Source organism: Saccoglossus kowalevskii, chromosome 22, assembly GCF_978046115.1.
Source record: "Saccoglossus kowalevskii chromosome 22, keSacKowa6.1, whole genome shotgun sequence".
Taxonomy (NCBI): Eukaryota; Metazoa; Hemichordata; class Enteropneusta; family Harrimaniidae; genus Saccoglossus; species Saccoglossus kowalevskii.
Window position 1 is genome coordinate 15,081,649 of NC_140662.1, and position 24,136 is coordinate 15,105,784.

At 36.6% G+C, this 24,136-nt stretch overlaps 1 protein-coding gene across 1 annotated transcript; it reads left to right on the forward strand.

Annotated features, from left to right (window-relative positions):
* Positions 1–14,223: 14,223 nt before the first annotated feature.
* On the forward strand, positions 14,224–23,340 carry LOC100371318 (2-Hydroxyacid oxidase 1-like). Its single transcript, XM_002737235.4, has 7 exons — positions 14,224–14,453; positions 15,291–15,442; positions 16,468–16,739; positions 17,924–18,121; positions 21,101–21,259; positions 21,848–21,917; positions 23,056–23,340. Exons 1-7 carry the CDS (start codon positions 14,278–14,280, stop codon positions 23,106–23,108), a joined length of 1,080 nt encoding a protein of 359 aa, XP_002737281.1. The 5' UTR covers positions 14,224–14,277; the 3' UTR covers positions 23,109–23,340.
* The last annotated feature ends 796 nt before the right edge of the window (positions 23,341–24,136 follow it).

The following is a 24,136-nucleotide window of genomic DNA, read 5'->3' on the forward strand; positions in this document are numbered from 1 at the left end:
CCTGATATTTTTATTGAAAACTTATTTTGGGAAAATGTTATATCGATTATTATCATTGAAATAAGCTATCCATGAAATTGATCGCCTTTGAATCTCTAGTGTTAAAAAATAAACAATTTGAACAACTTGTTGCTTCTGACAAAAAAAATATGTTGGGTGAACATGTACATAAATGGAAAGGATAATTTATTTTGCAAAATAAGTAATCTGGTTGAGATGGTGTACAAGCTGTGAGCATCCTTGATTCTTGTTGACTCTTCTTTTTCACTTATATATTATGTATCAGTTGTTGGTTTCTGTTTATATGATCAATAATAATAATAACACTAATAATAATTATTATACATCTGTCACTGTAACACCATAAGTTACAGCGTGCTGTAATTTTGTGGTATTTTACAGGGTATTTTCATCCTACGATTATGCGCGTAAGCATTCTCTAATAGTAAAAACAAACATGGCTGCCACCAGGGTTTGACCGGACTCCATACAAAAAAGTTTGCTGATTCTGTTCTAAACGTTTTGGATTTCGGCATTCCTATGATGTATCCTTGAATGGAAAAGATGTATAATAATAAGGTTATTACGAGGATACCTCATTAATATTAGGAGCTATCCTCATAATAACCTTATATAATATTATAGTAATAATAATAATGAAAAAAAGGTTTCAATCAATATCTTTCTAACAGTTGGTTTCACTATGCAAAATGTTGAATTATCACCTTTGTGCGTTTGTTATGTGAATATGTTTTCATTTACCTTCATATAGATTCATCAACTTTTATATACTCCTTCAAGATGAAATCTAGCAAACTTCAGCTTACACCGACAGAGCTGAGATAAGTCATTTTATGCTGTACACGAAAAAACGCTGATGTCATAGTGTTGAAGTAAATGATGTCATCACAAGTTGTGATCTTTATAGCTTGTACCATTATGTCATCTGAAAGAAGTGCACCAGTTTTGATGATGTCATGAAAATGTGATTAACACGAGTCCTAATTTATGCAAGTTATTGCCAATAATGTGCATTTTGCATCAAATATTTTCTACATATCTAGTCTAGTGTAGTTCCATAATAAGTATATTTAGTGTTTTTTTTATATTTCAATTAACATACCAAGGAAAATTGGTAAATATTTGAATTACAAATGGCAGTTATACTTAATATGAACGTATATAAATTACAGTATATAGCAGACTAGTTTTTGGGACTGGAAACCATTACTGGAGGCATGAATTGTCAAACACCTTGAAAACAAACCAAACAGATCTACTCATTCAGTAGACAATGCCAAGTTAGTGGACTATACTGCGTTATTATTGAGTTAGTATACAGTACTGAGTTAGCAGACTACTGAGCTAGCAGACAGTACTGAGTTAGCAGACTACTGAGCTAGCAGACAGTACTGAATTAGCAGTCTACTGAGTTAGCAGACAGTACTGAGCTAGTATACAGTACTGAGTTAGCAGTCTACTGAGTTAGCAGACAGTACTGAGCTAGTATACAGTACTGAGTTAGCAGTCTACTGAGTTAGCAGACAGTACTGAGCTAGTATACAGTACTGAGCTAGTATACAGTACTGAGTTAGCAGACAGTACTGAGTTAGCAGTCTACTGAGTTAGCAGACAGTTCTGAGTAAGTATACAGTACTGAGTTAGCAGACAGTACTGAATTAGCTGTCTACTGAGTTAGCAGATAGTACTGAGCTAGTATACAGTACTGAGCTAGCAATCAGTACTGAGTTAGCAAACTACTGAGCTAGCAGTCTACTGAGTTAGCAGACAGTACTGAGTTAGTATACAGTACTGAGTTAGTATACAGTACTGAGTTAGTATACAGTACTGAGTTAGCAGACTACTGAGCTAGCAGACAGTACTGAACTTGCAGACTGCTGAGCTACAAATGTAGCAGACAACTAAGTTAGCAGACTACTGAGTTAGCAGACTCCAGAGCTAGCAGACAGTACTGAACTAGTAGTCTACTGAGTTAGTAGACAGTACTGAGCTAGTTGACAGTACTGAATTAGCAGACAGCACTGAGTTAGCAGACAGTACTGACTGAGTTAGCAGACAGTACTGACTGAGTTAGCAGACAGTACTGACTGAGTTAGCAGACAGTACTGACTGAGTTAGCAGACAGTACTGACTGAGTTAGCAGACAGTACTGACTGAGTTAGCAGACAGTACTGACTGAGTTAGCAGACAGTACTGACTGAGTTAGCAGACAGTACTGACGAGTTAGCAGACAGTACTGACTGAGTTAGCAGACAGTACTGACTGAGTTAGCAGACAGTACTGACTGAGTTAGCGGACAGTACTGACTGAGTTAGTGACAGTACTGACTGAGTTAGCAGACAGTACTGACTGAGTTAGCAGACAGTACTGACTGAGTTAGCAGAGTTCTGAGTACTGGGCTAGTGGACAGTACAGAGTTAGTAAGCAATACTGAGTTATTATTGACTTAGCAGACAGTACTGACTTAGTAGACAGTGGTGAGTTAGCAGACAGTACTGAGTTACTAGAGTTAGTCTAAAAAATAAACAAAATCAAAATTATCTGTTACACACTTATCACTTTTGCATATCATTTGCATGGTTATAGTATCTGACTATGCATTGCATTATGGGTACATATTAGCAGCATATGTCTATATTGATGTTAGTTTGAATAATGAAACTGAAAGTATCATTATTTTTTACAGTGTATGATCTTTGAACTTTGGTCCTTCTACAATCTAAAGGTGTTTTGTACATATCTGACAACTTCTTCTTCAGTCAATCTCTTTTCAGAAATCATTAAACTTATCTATCTCGGCAGTAAACTTTAACAATATCTGCTCTGTACAATCTTATCTCTAATTAAAACTTAAATTCATATGAAACTATAATAGTTTATTATAATATTCATATTTCAAGTTTAGTGGTAAATCTAGTAAACATAAAAGGTCAAAGTCACAGGAGTCACATTCCTGCTATTGTGATAGATGGGATTTCACTTTTTGCATAGATATAATAGGTCAAAGTTTAATATCTTGTCAGAAGAAGTCAACCAGGTCTTTTCTCGGTTGTCTAGGGGTGCTCTCACCTTAGATCCTGAGTCATGTTAGTAATTTGTCAGATTTTTTATAGAAGAAACATGAGAGCAGCTGTGTAATCATTTTTATAAAACAAATAAATGTATTGAAGCGTTTTATTTATTCAGTTATTCTCTCTGGATTTGTATTGATCAACTACAACTTGGTGCAATATTTTGGGGCTGGGTTTGGGCAGATTCCTCAGAACTCGGGAAGGTTTTTATATATCAGAGGGTATTATTAGATTTTATATGGGGGGTTGCTGCAACATGTAATATATGTAAATTAACTATTTGATTATGGATGTTTGTATGAATATTGTATTACTGTATGTAATGAGGTATTTGATTGGCTGCTTTCAGTATTAATACTAAGTGTTATTATATTATTGTCCAATAAGAACAGTTGTTACTTAATGTTACTGTTTCCTGTAAGTAGTACAAGTTGTTTGTTGCTAAAGTACCAACAAATGTGTGCAATTGAAATATACTTTGTTCTTTTATACCTTGTTGATTGCAACAGGGTCTCTACATTGCATGTAGTGCTTTATTATACAGTATTCACTGCACTAGTTATTTTTATTGTATTTTAGTTTTTTAGTTTTATTTTTTTTTTCAAAATTGTTTAAAACAAAATTGGCTGCTAATACCTGGAAAATTACATTCAAGATAAAAATAGGAATAATATATTGTTCATTTTGAATATTTTCTTTAAAAATGGGAAGTAGAAATAACTAATGTTTACAAACATGCTAGGTATCCTTCCAGGAATATACATATTTTGCAGTACATACTCCTTCAGGTTAGAATGTGTACTGTGAAGTGCAACTTGTAATTTATTTTGTGGGAGCTTTTGCTTGAACTGAATATTAACTTTCTTTTCGTGAGCTCTAAGTTTCCATGGTGATGAATTGCAAGTGGCATTTTACAGTTTCATAGTTTGGTCAGATTATAAAATCACGCGAATCATAAATACAAATTTATGACAACTGAACTAGGGGAGCCTAAAATTGTTAACATGTGCTTTGGTAAAAAAATATCAATTGTAATGTTTAATAGCCATTTTCAAAAACCTGCATAACCGAATAATTTTTTTCAGATTCATGTATAGATATCGAGGAATCACGTCTCCCACACTATCAATATGGATAAAATATTAGCATAGTCCCCTAGTGCCATCTTAATTGATACATAACTCCCTAGTTTAGTCAAATAAATCAGTGTAATCATGAATTCTGATTAGATGAACATCCTCCATTTCAGTAAGAGTATTACCAATCTCAGTTCTTGAATATGCAAATTATTCTAACTTTCGGAATTTGTTTATATTTTATTATTATTTATACATATAACATTTATTCATATTTATTTATATATTACCTTTTTAGTAAAAAACAAAACAAAAACTAATTGTTATTTATTAAAAGTCACTTCCTGATTTATTTGTTACCATGGAAATTCCAATTCCATGCAAAGTATTTATTAGAAAAAAGTTACAGAAACAAATATCAAACTTTCTGGTTCATTTTTTTTTCTCCAAAACTGATGCAGAAATATTTGTTCATTTTAAATTGTAAAATTGTTGTAATAATTGTAATTTTTTTGATTTTCTATTGAAATTGTATTTTTATTTTTATTAATTCTTTTAAAAAAAAGTGACGCACATTTATACTGGTGCATGCTGCAGCCAATAATTTTATTTATTCTAGGCCTAATTTATATTGTTCAATAATATTGTAAAAATAAAACAAGTCTGCTAATTAGGGCTTCTGACTTCTAGTGATTTAGCTTAAAAAAAATGAATTACAGATTAAGTGAGATGCCAATTATTAACTTATGAAAAATGTACTACGTTATTCTGAATATTTTGTAAGACTTGTGTTGTAAGTTACTGAAGAGTAGATGTCAGTACAAAAATTGTGAATGTCATGTGACATTTTATGTTGAGATCTGTACAGATTTATTACACTATAACAGGAATGATTTTAATAAATTTTAAATTAAAAATGATTCTAAGCTGTTTATCTTCTTTATTTCTATCAAATGCAGATAATTTGTTGTTTGAACCTCGTTATGTGTACATTAGACACCAGTTCTATCATTCAATTCTGGGGTTGCTAAATATATTTGTGCAAATTTTAACATGTGTGTTTTAAAAGTTTGGATAAGTTGTGAGGAAAATTCAGTGAGCAGACTTTGCCAGTCAGCAAAATTGTGCTCACCAAATCATGCAAGAAATTTTTATCGTAAACGATGAGCAAAATTTTGTCCTGAAACAGATTGAGGGATGACAATTTGAAATTGAGTGGGAATCTTTATGTTCACTTATACCAGAGACCGTCTATTTACACATATGCATTTCCATTCCACGTTTTCAAGAACTCACTGATTTAAAAATTTCAATATTAAACACTAGCTGGTTCTCCCACCCACCCCCATTTAGTTCAAAGTGCGCACCCTTGTTTTTTTGAAAGGGAAATTATGTGCATTATTTATGACAAGAATTCTTTATCTGATTTTGTGAACAAAATTCTGCTGACTTGCATAATGTTGCTCATCGTTTACGTAACCCTCCTCTTTTAATGTATTTTTACCTTGTCCGTACAATCAAAGATAAAAGGGAAAATAATATTAAGGGAAAAATTTCTGTCCGGCGTTGTCGTTGATGCTGTCGTCGTTAATAATCGTTATTGTGTGCACAATAACTTTACTAATTCTATTCCAAACTTCAAACTTGATCACCTTATTCATCAGTATAAAGTCTTCCCTGAGTATGAACAACAGATGTCCTGTATGAAAATATCAGGCAAAAATTGAGAAAATCTGATAAAATATTTTGACTGTTTCTACTTGACTGATCACTGGTGATACACATTCAAAGGTCACTGATCTCAGTGGGAATATGCATTGTTGTACGTGTTCAATGAAGCAAATCATTTATCTTGTAATAATATCCTTGGTAATGTATCTCCCAAATCCCATGGGAATACTAGACTGGGTTTCAAAACCAACTCATGGAGAGAGTTTTTGCACAGTCTGATACACATTTGCAAACCTACCAATAAAATTATTACAGAAAAAAAGATCTCAGAAAATCAATATAAGCACTACTATGAACTGGGTGCCAAACTTTGATAAAGATCAAATCAAAAACAATACATAAAAAGAAAAACGTTGCATCCACATTTTGAAAAGAAAATTGTACTCAAAATTATATATTGTGCATTTGACAAACAGTTAATTCGACAAATGAAAATTTACAGGAATTTGGTTCAGCTATTAGAACAGATTAATAGAGCTTTTATAATACTAATTTAAAAACGTACTTCAAAAACAAAGATTGCAGTGTTTGAAGATGTAGATTCTCAGGAGACAACAGTACTGTTGACTTTTTTTTCCACTGGACACCAACTAACTATTTAAGTTGATTTGCATATAAAGTAGAGCTTGCAACATGATGGCTATTAATAGAGGGAGTTTGTTTTTTTACTTTTCAAATAATACAGTGGTCACACAATGAATATAATAAGGCAGTCTATATTTGTTTCAGTGAATCATGAATTTTTGACAGATACCTGTACAAAATACTTTGACAAAAGCCAGCTAAGATTTTCTGTTATCTTACATGTTTTATAAATCTATTCACGTCTAAATGCAGCACTTTTTTTCTAAGATGAGGCATTTGTTTTTATACTAAAATAGCTGAATTACTTTGAATATAGCTGGAAATTATGTCCCTCAAAATAATTAAACAAACTAGGTACCAATGTTTTTGTAAGATATTTACATCTATCAAGGACATTCGGTAAACTGCTTTCCTACTGCTGTTTCAACCCAAAAACTTGTTTGTATTCAAAATTAATCGTGCCAATGCATATTCATATTGAAACAAACTATATAGAGAATAATATATAACAAAGGGCAAGGTCACTAGAGTTCAACTATGTTTTACTCCTGTGTTCAAAGCACACAATGGTTGTCTTTACAGTTAGTGAGTGTATGTATGTATGCCTGGCCCACCGATATCCCAGGAAACAATTTTAACAATGAAACTTGGTACATAGATGCTCCTTGACAATGCACAAACTTGATTAGTTTGCGCAATAATCAATTTGCTGCTTTTCCTCTGATATTTCAAGTACTAATCATCTTATTTCAATGAATCTTGGTACGTGAATGCAATGTGAAGACCTAATTAGTTTTGGGTTGAAATATGTCCATAATAATTACATAATTTGCATAATAATTTCGTTTTCAGCTTTCCCTACTCATGAACTAATCATCACATTTTAATTAGTAACACTTGGTACGTAGGTACTCGAGGACAATGCACAGTTTGGGATTTCAATCAGTGATCTTATTTATGTAAGATCTTAAGCACTGTTGCAGATTGGAATATGCACCCAGTGCCAGAGTGAAGGCATAGGAAATAATGCCATAGGAAATCTGATAACCATACATTGTCACGTGATCTCATCAGTATGCATAATTCTATTATCTAACAAACTATTGCAAAATGGTTCCTTATGAGATTCCCAAAGCCACACAGAATGGAGAAATTCAAGCCCGAGTTTATCAGTTTAATTACAATAATTCAGTTTTGTTTTATTTATATTAACCTATCCTCGGGGGCGGAGCTACGTCACGGACGTTCTACGTTGCTAAGACGCGCACCACTGTACCACGTATTTCTATGGGCTTTGTGCGCACTGCTGTGGAACGCCGGTGGAGCCGGTGAAAACTCGAGAAAACAACACAAACTCAACTTTGAAGTAATTCTGAATAACCAAATTCATATATGTTACACACGTAGGACTAATCTTGTTACACTGTTCAGGGGAATCTCAACATCCATCGCAAAGTACCGTTTTCTGCGAATTTTTGGTCTTTGTTTTCACCGCGAGGGTTGCCAGGCGGTATAAAATGCCAGGATGTCCGCCCCGAGGATTGTCGGACCTTTCTCCCAAATATAGGTCTTTTCTATTCTGGTTTAGGCCCTCTATTGTTGGGATCAGTTTATTTCTGTTTTGTTTTTTGACGCTGAGGACGCTATTACAAAAAACTTAGTCACTGATTTATCGGTTCAAATGCAGCATCCAGAACTCTGTGCGAATCCCCCTTGATTCTGGCTGCTGGCCATTTTCGTTCATGAAATCGTCGGATATCATCAGAAAACGCGCGATTTGTGCAGTTTTGAATAAAACCTAGTTAGCGATTATGAACAATGGTTATTAAAGTAACACCTGACCCCCTCTAAAATTTTTGTTTCGCATTTTAAGGTAAGAAATCGACATTTGAAACCGACAGGGTGTCGATTTACTAGGTGCCGTGTTTCACAACTTGTTTATTTATATATGTATAGCGGATCATTTTTTTTGAAAATTAGTATTTATTGATTTTCAGCCCCCAAGTGACTGTGCTACAATCATAGTATCTTGCAGTTGTAGAACGAAGTAGTAGTGTGGTGTGAATACATGAAACAGACAATAGAATACTTTTCACGGTTAAACTAACCGCATTTATTTGGAGGTAATAATACACACGGGGGCATGAGGTGACTAATGGCCTATCTCTGTTGTAAATACGCTACTTACAATTAATTACGATTCGCAAAGACTACATGCGTTTGGACCAAGTCTGAAATATGCGAAACAAAACACAAGGAATAACTATGCGCCTATTCTAATGTGTTTGTGGGACATGTTACTAACCAGTCATTTGACGCAAAGTCCGACGTCCCAATATGTGGTCACACAAAGTATTACTTTTCACTGTAGTTTTCCGTCATCGGCAGTTCCCGTACATGTAGTCTCGACCAAAGCAGATGTTTCAAACTGCGGAGAGTTAATCTTTAATGTAGTCTTCGTCTTTACCGGCGAACAACCAACATCCAATAGCACCCACTTCCTCACGTTCTTCTCTGAAACCTCGTGCTGCATGGGGGCAACCCCAGTAGTAAACGGCAGCCATGAGGCTTGATTTAGACCCCTTTTTATAGACTCGTCCATCAGGCTAGTTTATTTCACCGCCTTTGACTGGTGGACCACCAAGCATTCTCCCAGATTCTACTGTACAGCTTATCTTAAACAAAGGACATAGTTATGCCAAACAATAACATGGCAGAACTGACCACGCATACAAGGTGACGTCTTCTTAGTGCCGTTGCTAAGGTGATTTTGTTGTTCCCGAACAGTTAATATGTACAGACATTCACCAAGCTGTGTTAAATAAAAATCGAGATCGAAAGTGTTGCATTATCACTATGGTAACCATATCATGTTGAAGCACTCTCCAAACTGCAGAATTATCACCTGTCCAACATGTCACCCGACACACGATGTAGACATACAAGGTTTGGTACATTGGCCATTAACAGTCCCAGTGAGTGTGAATATGTGCATTTAACACTAAGCTAAATTGAATAGCGCATAAGTTCCGATTAAAATCTAATTACGTGTGTATTTAGACTATCTAGGATTTATTCAAGTTCGTACCACACAATTAAACCATACACAGAAATGCACACTTTGATAACTTCTGGTTGTACATGTATTTATCATTTTAGGTAAACATTTTCACGGCAACACTTTAACATAATGATTCATTTTTTATTAAAATAAAATGACGGATTACTCTCATGTATTGGTTAGTTCAGTACACTTTTGTGATTTCGCTATCTATATTTGTGATTTGAGATTTGACATCACAGTTGCAAGACAAGACTGTAAAAATGCACCGCCGATGTGTCGCTTGACTGACACTTTTAGATGTAAATCAGGAATTATCATCAATCAATAGTTTCTAGAGTTTCATTTGAAACAACGACACAGGTGGCAGTTTTATGCTGCTCGAATGAACCAGCTGCTGCACACGTGTCATAATGACGCCAAAAGAAATCTGAAATGAATCTACACTGCAAGCCTCTACATTGTACGTGTAGTTATGCTAAATTAATTGCATGGGGTTGATGGCGTACACCAAGTCCTATAAATATTAAAAGAGGAGCTCAGCCTTGCTATGGCGCTTTCAGGTAAACATACGTGATATTGTGTTTCTGTGACTTGTATCGACATAGGCTTTCTTCGTACTCAGTTTTGTATTCCATTATTGTTTCCGTGTTTACTTCTATCAGGATCACACCTGAAAACTATTTTAACACGGAATTCTACATCTGTTACGTATTTAGTTAGCTAATGCAATACTGCCTTCAGTCGTTGAAATGTTCGTCAATCCACCACCCCCATCGATATTTCATCTTCACGGGAGCCGAAGAAATCACAGTATCATCAATTCTCAGTGATGCGTAGAGCATTGTGTAAAAAAAAGTGAAAAGACAATATGAGAAAATCCACAAATATAAAAATTACAGAATGAGGACGCATTGTGGGTGTTTGGATTGTAGCGTTAAATCAATACCACAGTTCGCAATTAGTAGGACTGTAATTAGTGTCGGTAAACTAACCATATTGCGTTTACTAATAAAGGTCTGAAAGGTAATCCAGGATAAAAGCTAGTGCAGTGTGAACACTGCATTAAACGGCAAACGTTATACCCAACACTGAGAGCATTATTGGACACAGTTACATCGTGTGTTACACGAATAATACACACTACTACTAGCAATCCTTGCATCAACAGTCGCGTAGTCGTATAAGTGTTTCGCCGAGAGCGCGAATTGTTTTGGCAAAAATATTGAAGGTCTGTCGTTATGAACGAGATGTGGCAATTGACGGCCATTTGAATCTTGTTTTGGCAAAAACTATCGAAGGTCTCTCGCTAAGAACGAGATGTGGCAATTGACCATCTTGAATTTTCAAGGTGAATGTTCCGGCGAAGCACTCCACTATCACCTTGAAATATTTCATTAGGAATATGTGTATGTGACAATGCCCTCACAGTTAGGAATCAGTTTACCAACAGCCAATCATATTGCTTTTTTCATCAACGCGCTTGGCCAAGCTATCAACATTGTCGGGGCGCTTTAAAGACGCGCACCACTCTGCCATGTATTTCTATGGGCTCTGCGCGAGCTGCTGTGGAACGCCGGTCGAAAAGCCGTTGAAAATAGCTAAAATCGAAAAAACAGCACAAACTTAACTTTGAAGAAATCTTAAACAACCAAATTTAAATATGTTGCATAAGCAGGGGGTAATCTTGTTACACGGTTCAGTGGGTGTCAACAACCACCCCAAAGTACCGTTTTCTGAGAGATTTTGGCCTTTATTTTCACCATGATGGTTGCCAGGCGGTGAAACTGCTCGCACAGTGGAAGCTGTGTTGGCTTGCAGTGGATGTCGAGGCAATACAATATTCGGACAAAAGCCGTTCAGGGTACTTAGTTCCGAGTCTGATGTGTTCGTTTTTAGTCGCACTGGAAATGGTAAATCATTTATGTTATTATGCTTTACCAGCCTTGCGACCATCGAGCGTGGTAATAGTGTTGAGAAGAGTAGGTGTTATACCTCAAAGCTCATGGTGTCGCTGCAACATATATTGACAGAAACGAAGCCGAAGATGATGAAGACGTCAGAAATGAAAAGCCCCAAGCGCTTTTTGGTAGTCATTGTAACAAAGCTTTCTATTGGTCGGTAAACTTTTTATCGCGCAACCACGTGACATACACGGTTATGAATAGAATATTACCGCACGGTGTTGTGGAGGGAGGACTGTTCGAACGGAGCAACACCGCGCCGTGCAGGCGGACGATGCAATTGACGGCCATTTGAGCCTTGTTTTGGCAAAATATCGAAAGTCTCTCGCTAATAACGAGATGTTGGCGGGCATTTGCGTCGATGGTTTATTATCCAAAAATAGAGGTCCTTACACTGTGACGTCATATGTTTACATTTCTGTCAACTAGCATGCGCATGCATGCGAATGTCTGATAACAAATCTTGGATTACCGATCGAAATAGCTCACGATCTGTGACAACGTTGTCCGCAAGTTGTTTTCTTAACAGGGACACCCACAGGTATATTTAATATCAACAACAACGAATTGAGTCCCAAGCGATGATAACAACACACGCTAAGAACGCAAAGGCTCATGGGCAGACGCTTGTTTGTAAACAATGACACGCTATGGCCATCTGACGCATGCGCAGGTGACTACTCCCCGCTTTAAGACTTCAAAAAAATAGCACGCGTTCATCCGCCTGTTATTTATTAAATAGGCACTAAAATATTTTAATATTTTATCTGTATACAGAGTTTGCTTTGTTTATTAAACTTATAATTTGAATGTTATTTTTCTTTGAAAAATACATATTACTGACAATAATAACCAAGAAATGGGTACATCCTGTCTTATAAAACTTGCTGCACTGGTTAAAATCCAACCACCAATGCGTTCCATTGCACAACATTGTAAATTGAAGCCCTGGTAATTGATGCGTTGTGTAGTATCAATGGTCTGGGATGTAAATTTATGGTACTGGTGATATAATTTATTCCATTGTATGCCACTGACTTGAGAGGTTAAAGATGTATCATCTATTAAACTTATTTGAAGTCTTTAATATGTAGTAAAATGAGCCATGGATTGGAATCAATGGTTATGGCGTTACGTGTGTTAGTTAGTACCTGGCTGATTTATCTCTAAATTCCCGACACGCGCAGGTATCAGGGAATTAAGCAACGTCTTTAGCATTGTCTCTATGGCTGACTGGAAAACTGATCTGAGCATGGGGCTAGCTTGCAGGCATTACAGTGGAACCGTTATGTCATCGTCGCCCCGCTCTGTGCGACTGCGCATGCTACGATGCAGTACGATGCAGATAATTCATACATTTATATTAAGAATAATTCATAACGAAATGTATTCCGTATGCACCCATAAATAATTTTCATAATTACCGATTACACAAGAAAATTACAGAAAAAAGATAATTTGCTATATTCTCTATATTTTTGTCTTTTATTTGTCTATGTTGAATCAGTGTGTTCAACAACTCGTGTATGAACAATAAGTTAATACATTATGATTTTACTTGGTAAAAATACTGTATTCTTCTGCATAAAAAGGAAGGAATTTTACATTCACATCGGTGGTGGTATCAACACTCAGGTCGGTAAAATAGGGTAACTCGCATAAGATGGAACTGTAGCTAACTGGTTTCGCGTTAACACCACGACGAACGAAATAACCGACAGCGAAACCAGCGAGCTACGGAACTGCAGATATGTCGACCATCAACAGTGCTGCCGACCATTATCGACAGTGCTGCCGACCATTATCGATAGTGCTGCCGACCGCTATCAACAGTGCTGCCGACCATTATCGATAATGCTGCCGACCATTATCGATAGTGCTGCCGACCACTATCAACAGTGCTGCCGACCATTATCGATAGTGCTGCCGACAACTGATTCATTGATACAATATTTGAAGGAATATTAGATGAATTCGGGTCCAACGCAGCAAGCTCTTTATTACAGGGAATTCGAAAACTAAATTTATGTCATTCGCTAACTCCAAAAATTTGATTAACAAAATGAAATCTCAAATGAACAAAAATCATTGGCGATCAAACATTATGAAAGATGATAGCAAATTACTAGTACGTTTATACTCAAAATTTAAGCTAACGTTTTGTTATGAACACTATCCATCGACTGTTATAAATACTAAACAAAGAATCCGTCTAACCAAATTCAGGATAAGTAATCATGACAATGGTATAGAAACAGGCAGATACACACACACCAAAACAACATTACAAGATCAAATTTGTCTACATTGTGATACGCACAAAGTAGAAGATGAAGAACATTTGCTAATAGTTTGTCCAAACATGACATTATGACAAGAGTTGTTCTCGCATTATCATTATTATTATTATTATTATTATTATTATTATTATTATTATTATTATTATTATTATTATTATTATTATTATTATTATTATTCATTAACACTAACGCCAAATTATACTATCTACTATATAGTAAGATATTGAACAATTTACACTACAGTGCGGCGTAGTGTTGGTGATTTTGTCCTGTCAGTCTTCACCATCTGCCGACGATTAATGATAATACATACGCCCGGGCAATGAATTGTCATTATGCGAATGTGACCGAAATGATCACATTATGAAATGACACGGAAAGGTCATCGGGTCAAAGACGTGCTGGTTTGTTTACAGTTAGTCTATTCCCATTTACAAGGCCGCTCATCCTCGGTAATAAACGCGCGCAATGTTCAGCAGGATTACAACACGGACATCGTCTAGCATTGCAGCAAACGCGCTGCTATGCTTGCGTGATTATGAAATAAATGCTAAGAAAATACTCCCGATACCGGCATGGACATTTCTCGCATCGGGAGCTGACGAAGAAGTGACCCTCAGAGACAACAGTCGGGCCTTTCTAAGGTACGTTGCATATCGCGATGATATTGTCTGTCATCCTGCCACAGTAAAGTTGTCGTTTTTATTGACAAACATAATTGTCTGATCGCAGATAACCCCTCGTATAAATATACCCACGCGCCCCGTCTAATATATTCTGTCAAAGTGAATGTCATGGCATGGCGTTGTTAAATTCAAAGGCATGACAATGTCACGTTTTTGTTACAGTTCTGATATTTTACTACCGAGTATGGGTCAAACTTTACACCCAAATATGGCTACAATATTATAGATAAGTCCACGGTTGGAGATATACAGTTGCATATTATATAATGTGTTAATCGTGCAGCCCATAATGACAGGTCAATGACCCTATTAACGAATGTGTTGCACATGCGCAGATTAGTGTTCGCAAGTCCTTAGGTTACATAATGGCACGGCTACTAGAAGACCGTGATAAGGGCAACCAGTTTTATATACACATGCCTGTCAATTAAAATTGAACTTGAATCTTTTCATCTTGATTTTATGCTACACTGTTTAATGCAACTGTTTGCTGCGACAGAAATTTTCATTTTATGTTATTAATTCCAGTGTCAGTTTTAAACCGCCGGACGGATTTCGATGAGGATTTCGAATGCGGTTAAATATATTCAAATACATCAAGGTTAAAGAACCAATGTGTGTGATTATCATCGGTCATTCAACAAATAACAGCCACGTAATAATTTTAAACGCCACAGTCGTCGCGCAGAACGCCTTCGAAATTAATGTAAACAAACACATATTTTACACGCATTTTAATATATATATTTATTTAATATAAATTTAAATATGTTGCAAAAACCGTTATCATTTCAGGTACAAATTAAGACCACGTGTACTTCGAAATGTTGCAACGCGAGATTTGTCGACAACGATTCTGGGTAGGGAAATCGACATGCCTATATGCATAGGTCCTACAGGGTTACACACAGAGGCCCACAAAGATGGCGAAGTTGCGACAGCGAAAGGTATGTCCAATAGTCACGTGATCTCTAGTTGCTAGGCGACTTGGCGTATTTTAGCTTCTGAGTTTTGTATAGCAGACTGATAATTTAATCCTAGCGTTTGTTGGTGACGCTTTTTATTAAAATATTTTGTTTTCAACGTATTGGCACGAACATTAGAGACAATGACCTTCTTCGGTGCGTGGACGCATTCAATAGTTTTAAAGCGGGAGGGTCGTCACCTGCGCACGCGTAGGAATTGAGTCCCAATCGACGATAACAACAGACTCTGAAAACGAAAAGGCTCATGGGTAGACTCTTGTCCGCGGATGACTGGATACCAATGGCAAATTGAAGATTTGTGTTCTATGACACCAACACTTGATTTGATTTGATTTGATTTGATATGATGATGTCTTTGTTTTCGTTCTGCATATATTCGCCATACCACGATACGTGTTACTAGGGATTGTCTTAGATTTCCTTTATTGGTAGTACCCATACATGGATTACAAGAGGGAAAACAGTTAATCAATTCTGTTAAATTTCCACGAACAAACATGATTCTGAGATCGATTATCCTATTATTGTCACATAATCGACACAGTGCACGCCCAGTATTTCGTATTTGCCCCTGTAGGACCTATGCATATAGGCATGTCGATTTCCCTGCCCAGAATCGTTGTCGACAAATCTCGCGTTGCAACTGTATATCTCCAACTGTATATGAGTCTTTGCGTTATTAGCGTGTGTTGTTATCGTCGCTTGAGACTCAATTCCCGCGCGTGCGCAGGTGACAACCCTCCCGCTCTCACATTGAACATTAACACAACACAACACTACAATACGTATTATTATTTCTCAATGGTAGGACGACGTGTATCGGCGGTACCATTTGAATTTTTGGGGTGCTGGAGAAATTAACTTTTTGCCTGGCAACAATTGTTGCATTTATATTTTTCTTAATAGCTTTTTATTTCTCTCATTGACATACATATTTTTATTTCAAAACTTTCATAAGTGATATTTTCTATTCTTTGTTTTAAAAGGGGTTGCCGATTTAAATACTTGTTATGTTCCTAGTATCTATTCCGGCCGACTTATTGAAGATATCTTCCCTGTACCAACCAAAGGACCAAAATGGCAGCAAATATTTATCTGGAAAAATCGCGACATGACTAGGGATGTCATCAAGAGAGCGGAAGATGCCGGTGCCGACGCACTTGTGTTAACAACAGACGTCCCCGCTCCTGGGAATAGATTGGGACTACGTCGTCTTCCTCCAGGACCCTTACCAAAATTTGTTAACTTAGAGAGATATGTAAGTTCTCATATTTTTAGATACATGTTACGACACTAGAGTCATTGTGGCTCGTCAGCACCTGAGTGAAAGGGACACTCGTATTGGGTCACATGGTGCGAAACTCTAATTGGTTTCCGATGGCAAATTTACCAAATGTCCATGTAGCCTGGTTATTTGCCGACATTCTACAACATTCATCATAACACTAGCTACGAACTTTCGAAAACGTGCTCAAGTAATGATCATAGTACTGTTTCGTCAAAATCAAATATGGCCGCCACCGACCTAGTGAGGCGCTTCAACTGTATGTCAGATTACAAACACAGACGACTCTTGATCAGTTTGACATTTTTTGGCCGACTACGTACCCCTCACCCCAAAGAAATGCGGTATTTTGCGAAGAAACAAACTTTTGATAATAGCAAAGACTATAGTCTTTGATAATAGTAAGCACAATGTACTTAGTGATATTGTTCTATGAAGACTTATGCACCATTTCAAATTCATATTGAACATTCTCGCTGTGGCTGCACAATATCGGAATAGATCATTCCAAGATTGTTACAACTTGGGATATTATCAAAGTTTTGAAATATTTATTTAAAGCGGGAGGGTCGTCACCTGCGCACGCGCGGGAATTGATGATAACAACACACGCTAAGAACGCAAAGGCTCATGGGTAGAAGCTTTTTTGTAAACAATGACACGCTATGGCCACCTGACGCATGCGTAGTAGGTGACGACTCCCCCGCTTTAATATATGTTGTCTTCAAATAGCACACAGACTGATAATTACATTGAGAGGGCCTTAATTTTTAATAAATGCAAACTTGAACGAGGTGCGTTCTACGATGTGTTGAATTGATGGTGACGTTTGATTTACAGAAAAATTATTCGAGAAATGTGGAACTGATAACAGTGGTTAGCATTCTGTTCATTTGTTTACATAAATAATCGCAAGATCTTCTAAAAAAATGCGTCGTCCAAATATATGCAAATTAGCGTCACATTATAGTCGGGGCCTAGAACAAATTTGGACATTTTGATTGCTCATTGCAAATTGGTTCATTAACATATTCTGTATACATAAAAAAGCTTCTGAAATCGAATGTTATTATTGTTTTTGTACTATAATAGTATAGTACGTGAGAAACTTTTTGTGTGTTGTCTCTAACGCTCTTTCATACTACACGTATTTTCAGGGACCTACTGAAGGCATTACAATGGATGCATCTGTTACTTGGGAGTACATCACATGGCTAAAATCTATAACGAAATTGCCGATAGTACTGAAAGGCATTCTTACTGAAGAAGACGCTGTGTTGGCAGCAGAGTACGGCATTAATGGTATTATTGTATCCAATAACGGTGGCAGGCAACTAGACACGGTTCCAGCATCGGTGGGTTTAACTTTAAAAGGCGATGGTCTCCGCGAAGCGCGTGTTCGAATTTCATGTACTAAACAAACAACGTATTTTACTTGCGTTGTATACATCGCTATAGATAGCATATCATAGACACGCGGCGCGAAGACCACCGCCCTTTACGCTAATATTATTTCACGTTATTTTCTCGCACAAGTTGTGTGTACAACATCGGATAGAGTACAGCAATTCTGTGTCAAGGATCTATCATTGATCTATGAAAGTCAATGGTGTAATATATATCGATTATCCGGGCGAAACGGACATAAAATTAAGTTTTTTTCTTTTGAGAGTCAATTATGAATAGCAAACATTGATACTAAATCGATATTTTTATCCTGCCTGTATCATCAAAGATGAAAGGGAACGGTAAATTAAGACAAAAGTGTCTTTCGTCGTCTTTAATATTTGTTAATGTGTGCACAATAGCTTTACTAAATTCTATTCCAAACTTTATTAAATTTTGTCACCTAATTTATCAGTATAAAATCTGTGCTTAGTACGAAAGTCAGATGTCCTTTGTGAAAATATCATTGCACAAATTGAGAAAGTAGTCAAAATCTGATAACACATTTTGATTGTTTCTACTTGACTGATCGCTGATGATACACATTTAATGGTCACTGGTCCCAGTGGTGATATGCATTGTTGTATGTGTTCAATGAAGCAAATCATTTATCTTGTAATAATATCCTTGTAAGTATCTCCTAAATCCCATGGGAATACTAGACTGGGTTTCAAAACCAACTCATGGAGAGAGTTTTTGCACAGTCTGATACACATTTGCAAACCTACCAATAAAATCTTTACAGAAAACAAGATGTCCGACTAGAAAATTGATATAAACACTCTTATTAATAACCCTTTGGGTGCCAATCTTTTGATCAAGATCTGAAGCTGATAGAAAATTATGTCTGTTTAGTCCAAAGTTAAAGAAACAAAAATAATGCAAAAATACATAAGAGGCAAAACGTTGCATCCACATTTTGAAAGGAAAATCGTACTCAGAAATATGTGTTCTGTATTTGACAAACAGTTCATTCGACAAAACAGGAATTTGTTAAAGCTATAAGAACATAACTATAGAGCTTTTATAATACAAATTTAAAAACGCACTTCTAAGACTGTAGTGTTTGAAGATGTAGATTCCCAGTAAGCAACAGTATTGTTGACTTCTCTCTCCACTGGACACCAACTATTTGTAGGTGCATGGTACATGCTTCAAGAGTGAAGTTGATTTGCATACAAAGCAGAGCTTGCAACATAATAGTTATTCCTAGAGGGCATTTTTTACTTTTCAAAGAATCAGTCACATAATGAATGTAATGAGGCAGTTCGTATTTGTCTGGAAATTATGTTCCTTAAAACACAGTCCCTCTATCCCCGGTCTGGAAACGACTAGCGTTCTTTTGTCTCGAACCGCGGTGCGGTAAACAAACCGTTCACACCCGGGCCGAGGCAGTCAGGAAGTCAGACAGATTACAATACCATCAAAATATTCATTAAAATCGAAAAATTTACCGTCATGCAAAGCGATACCCCATTGTATGACTTCACTTTGACTTCAAATTCGGGCAACCACAACGTAAACAAACATGTAAACAAAATTATCACTATGAAATTTGAGTTTTCTTAATGGTAATGCACATCACAACCAGCCTACCAACTCATAAACATCCAGTTCCTACAATGTAAAGATTAATATCGGGAATTATATTCATCTTCTAGTTTTAATAGGGAAAAAACTTCGCGTGCCAACATGCTGACATCGCTAAACAAATCTTGTCAAAATGGCGTCGTACATGTTAACGTGATCGATCGAAAAATCTGTGATATTTCTGATTCTTGGGGGTTCATAACAGTTCAAGTCAACTATACAACAACTAATGACTTTATTCTATGCAAAAGTATAAGTATAACAATGCTTGTATATAAATGATTTTTGCAGCACAGAATTTAGTACATTGTCATTTCAAAACGTCGCCATTTGCATTTACGATCTAAAAAGCATCCATAAAAGTCGCTCAATTTAACATTAATAAAATGCGGTGTGACAAATAACAAATCAGCCCACCAATTTTTAATGATATGTTTCGATCATAAAATGTCAAAATCGAAGACAAATATTGGTTTCGCGCCGAGAAGTATGGCAAATAAAATAGAGTTCATTTCAATCACCCCAAAATCAAAAACGACAAAAATCTGGGTAAAAGTATGAAAATTTATTGCGAAAATGTGTCGCTATTGGTAAAATAGATGAATTGGAGAACTACTCGCCGGCTAAAATATGACCTTATACAGATATCCTGATTATAAAATTATGTAAAAAAGCACGAATTCTGGAATAAACAACTAAGTTGTAAAAAAATACATAACACTGACGATGTAAAAAATAGTGGCCGGCTGCGTACTGATCACGTGATATAGAGGGATAGAGGGACTGTGCTTAAAATAAATAAACAAATCAGGCACCATGTTTTTGTAAGGTATTTACATCAATCAAATTTATTCAGTTGGCTGCTTCTATGTTGCAAACTATGATAAAGGGCAAGGTCACCAGAGTTAGGCTATGTTTTCGAAAATTGAGGTTAATTTCGTTTCATGCTGGGAAAACGTACTAAAAGTATGGCCATTAAGATATATGTAAATAATATAGACAGTTAGAGATAAGAGAGAAACCCACTTTATCAAAGATGAGTAAGCGAAACCATTATAATAGACTGTCCGTTACATTAGTTCGGTCGAGTGAACTTCAATGTCGTGTGGCAGAATGTATGACACGTATTGGCATTTGGTAGTACGTACCAGTATTTCAAAGCGCATGCACAGTTGTGTACATTCATTGATAATTTGTAACGATTATCAAACACCCTCAATGTGAAGGACCCCCACCCAGTAAAGGATTTTATTTATTCATATGCCGGTAACCGTATTAAGGGCTTTCTTTTTCCACAGATCGATGTTCTTGAAAGAATCGCTAAAAGTGTCGGTAATACAATTGAAATCTACATGGATAGCGGTATACGCACAGGAACGGATGTGCTGAAGGCTCTGGCATTTGGAGCTAAAGCGGTATTCATAGGAAGACCCATCGTGTACGGACTCGCGTTGCAGGTAGGATATTTCACACGATGAGAAGCGAATTGACGTACTTTTCCTGGTTTCGGTGTACTTTATGTACAACGAGCGTGCAAGAATGTCCGCAGTTATATGCGGGAAACGGGATTTACACGAGCGGGTTTACAAGCGGCAAACAAAAATCCTTCCCACCGATTGTCAATAGGAGCGCGCCCCCTTACCGAATTTCTGGATCCGCCAGCGATTTACTTTTAACCGTTTGCGGGTTTCTGAGTCTGCAATATTTTGTTCGATTGCGTCACCAAATGTTATCCTCGTTCCATGATGTTTATTGTAGGCACGGCCACCCTATTTTGCATACAAACAAATGGTCAAAACGAATGCAACTTTTTTAGGACCTGACGGCGTTTCAAACCGTGGTGTAATAGAGATATATTTGGAAGACGATTATGATGTTTATTCCACGGCTGGCTGCTAACGAGACAGCAGAGTGAACAACGTACTCGGACATAAAATACCATGTGATACTGAAACCAGTAAAACATCGTTTGACATGTAAGTGTCATTGAATGAATGAATATCATCGAATGTTTATCATTTTAAATATGTTATACTTTCTCACAGGGTGAAGAAGGCGTCAGTCAAGTTCTTCAAATACTGAAAGATGAATTAAGCCTAGCAATGGCACTCTCAGGTATAATTTGTTAACTTGTTTAAATCCATATCTTCTATAATCCCTATGATCCGAGTCTACCCTAATTCCCTTGAAGTCAACGTAAACTTGACATCTGCTAACGATTTAAACTTGCTAGCAATTTTCCACATTCTATAACAACGGCAATCATGATCAGGGTTGATAATGTCAAATTGTGTTCATCAGGTAAAAAAACAAACATGAAATGTCAAAAAGAATTCCTGTAAGTCGCGCCCTCCAGTGACGAAGCACTCCTGTGACGTCAAAATGACGTATATGCGCGAGAGCATGGACTACTTTCCCGGAAGTAGCGAGGTTTGGTTGCAAAAATACTTCTGCTTTGTCATAATGGAAATAGACAAACATGTCAGTTTGCTGATAGGCGATATAAGAGAATTTCTTTGTGTGACCTCGATTGGTACATCCATTCGCACGATATCACGCGTGCAAGTTAAAGCGCGGTGGTCGTCGCGCAGCGCGTGTTCAGATTTCATGTAAATAAGCAATGTATTTTACACGCCTTGTATACGTCGCTATGAGTGCTATATCGTACAGGACGCGGCACAACGACTGCCGCCCTTTAACTTCACACTCCAACGCGGTATGCGCGCGCATGCGAAACGCCTTATCTTCGACTCCCAGGAAAGTCCGCTATTGTCGACCAGTCTGTGTTAGGTTGTGTAGTTGTTCGTCATCTTGTGTATATAAAAGCTCTTAACACATACTATGTTAGTGGCAGGTGACAACAGATCAAAACTCGCGATTCACCACTAGAGGGCGCCTAATAAAAAATGTATTATGACGTCGTTCGATGGTTAAAGTGTCATTCACACTCAGCCAATATCCAAGGCACCATCCCTGCCCAATATATACACCATAAAATATTGTGATGTTGATTGTGGATTAGTAATGAGAAAATAATTGCATATGATGAATTTTAGTGGGTCTCTTAAATTAAGTCGTACACTCACTGAGTTAAGAGGCTTTTTTCAGTAAAACAACATATATTTTATGTGTTCAACTTGTTTGGGAGTGGTGTTGGTTTTGATAAATAGAAATACAACTTTAAATATCTGGTATGGGATATTCATCCACTGTGTCTGTACTCACAATAATTGATTGATGTTTATGATTTCAGGTTGCCGATCTATCGGGGATATCACACCATCTTTGATAATGAAGTCTACTTAGAGTCAAAGGTCACACAACGAGGCACGGGCATTTAATTTATGTACGAGAGTTGCTCATCGCGAGAATTTTGCATAAATCCGTACAGTAGAATCATATACCCAAGTTAGGCACCCGACATTTGTTTTTACCTCTACTGACAGTGTTCTGAGCTCATGAGCAAGTTCAAGTTCAATTGCATTAAAAAAAACTGTCGTTACTGTTCATTTGAAAGACAACGATATCGAAATGTCAATGTCGGTTCACGAGGTACTGAGAGAAAAGTTACTAGTATTGAACTGTGGGTAAATTGGAAATCAGGGTACGAGAATAACAAGTAACCTGTAGAATGCTGTGTGGGTAATATTTTTATATTGATTTTTGTTGCATTTGCAGCAAATAGTTACCAAACAATGAGAAATCTATAGGATTGGATATACCTCTCAGCTGGCTTCACATGCATAGTTCAAGACTGCCTAACCGGTGCTTATACCAGGATTTAGTTGCAGCACTGTGGTCTGTGGTTACAGCTTCATTTTCCGAGTAATCACAAGAAATTGACATTACAATAGAAAATAAAAGACTGGCACTCCCATACAATTAATAGCAAGTGAAATTCCTGGAATTGAAACATAGATTTTGAAGTCACTGGTGTAGGCATTGAATAACTTCAAGTTGGCATAAAGACGAGGTAGTTTATTTAATCAGTGCTGAACTAGAGGTTGAAATTATAATTAAGTTCGTTGTCATATAATTTGTTTATTTAAATTTCTCCTGAATTCAAATAGAATACACTGGTGAAAGGATGTTTTTGAGGTGTGGTTACATTGTGTGTGGAGTGGTAGGGTTGGGTGTCATATATTTTTTTCATTTTCAACTCTCATGAAATCACACAGAATTTCACTTAATTTATTTTCGATGAAAAGTTTTCAAGCATACGGTGTGAATCAAATTTTCACTGTGCTGTGTCAAGTCTCAATAGAGTATGAGGGAAATGGCATTTTCACTGGAATTTATTTTAGCGGAAAAATGTTCACAGTGAAAGGAAGTAT

Bases quoted from the DNA above. Each gene is read 5' to 3' on its own strand.
- LOC100371318 (XM_002737235.4), top strand. From the start codon at position 14,278: ATGTTCAGCAGGATTACAACACGGACATCGTCTAGCATTGCAGCAAAC. The intron at 18,122-21,100 runs GTGGGTTTAACT...CTTTTTCCACAG, and splicing joins TAGACACGGTTCCAGCATCG to ATCGATGTTCTTGAAAGAAT. The intron at 21,918-23,055 runs GTATAATTTGTT...TTATGATTTCAG, and splicing joins CCTAGCAATGGCACTCTCAG to GTTGCCGATCTATCGGGGAT.